Below are 701 nucleotides of genomic sequence, written 5' to 3'. Positions count from 1 at the left end.
CAAAAGGGAATGGGAAGAGAATTCTTTGGCTAACTTGAAGTCTTCACTCACCTTATCCCATTTAGGTCTGGCCTTGACAATTTTGTAAGGCTCTTCATCCACCCGTACTGTTTTTGGCTTCTTTTATCCAAGTGTCTCGAGAATAAAGAGTGTATACACTGTCACGGGGAAACACAGGCTCACCCTTGATAAAGCCAACAGGAGTTTCATCAGGTGGATAAATTGCTTCAAATTTTAAAAGATGCCTTTGTAGTGCATACAGTGGATGGTTTTTGTACCTGTAAATAAATTTACAATGATCTTACTTGAAATTAATCTAAATCTAAAATTTAATCTCTTTTAAGTACATCATAAATGGAAAACTGGAAAACTTTTTCATAGAATCTATGATGAAGTAAATAATGTTAACAAATACTGATAGTTCTACACTGTATCAATACTCATTGACAACAGCCAGAAAGGCCTGATGCGAACAACCCTTTCAACTAACTCTGCAATACTTCTTGGCAGTGGTTGCTGTTGCAAGTTCTGGTCCATCTCCTTGTCTTCCTCTTTGTCTAACCTTGTTCTTGCACACCTGAAGGCTCTTAGAGATTTTTCCCACCATTTGCTGCACAATCTGATCTGTTACATAACAAAGATTTAAAGAATTATAAACTACTGCACAATGAATATAATAATAATACCATGCAAAAATGTTC

At 35.9% G+C, this 701-nt stretch overlaps 1 protein-coding gene across 1 annotated transcript in view; it reads right to left on the bottom strand.

Annotated features, from left to right (window-relative positions):
- LOC119594266 (DNA repair protein complementing XP-C cells homolog) overlaps window positions 1–701 on the bottom strand; it is a gene marked incomplete in the record, with an annotated part of 63,731 nt that overhangs the window by 3,326 nt on the left and 59,704 nt on the right. Inside the window, 3 exon segments of the mRNA XM_037943331.1 lie at window positions 52–114; window positions 116–278; window positions 491–624. Of these exon segments, the coding sequence (XP_037799259.1) occupies window positions 52–114; window positions 116–278; window positions 491–624 (360 nt within the window).

This window comes from Penaeus monodon, chromosome 33 (genome assembly GCF_015228065.2).
Source record: "Penaeus monodon isolate SGIC_2016 chromosome 33, NSTDA_Pmon_1, whole genome shotgun sequence".
Lineage (NCBI taxonomy): Eukaryota > Metazoa > Arthropoda > Malacostraca > Decapoda > Penaeidae > Penaeus > Penaeus monodon.
Note: the sequence above shows the minus strand (reverse complement) of the source record. Positions and strands in the feature narration are given on the sequence as shown.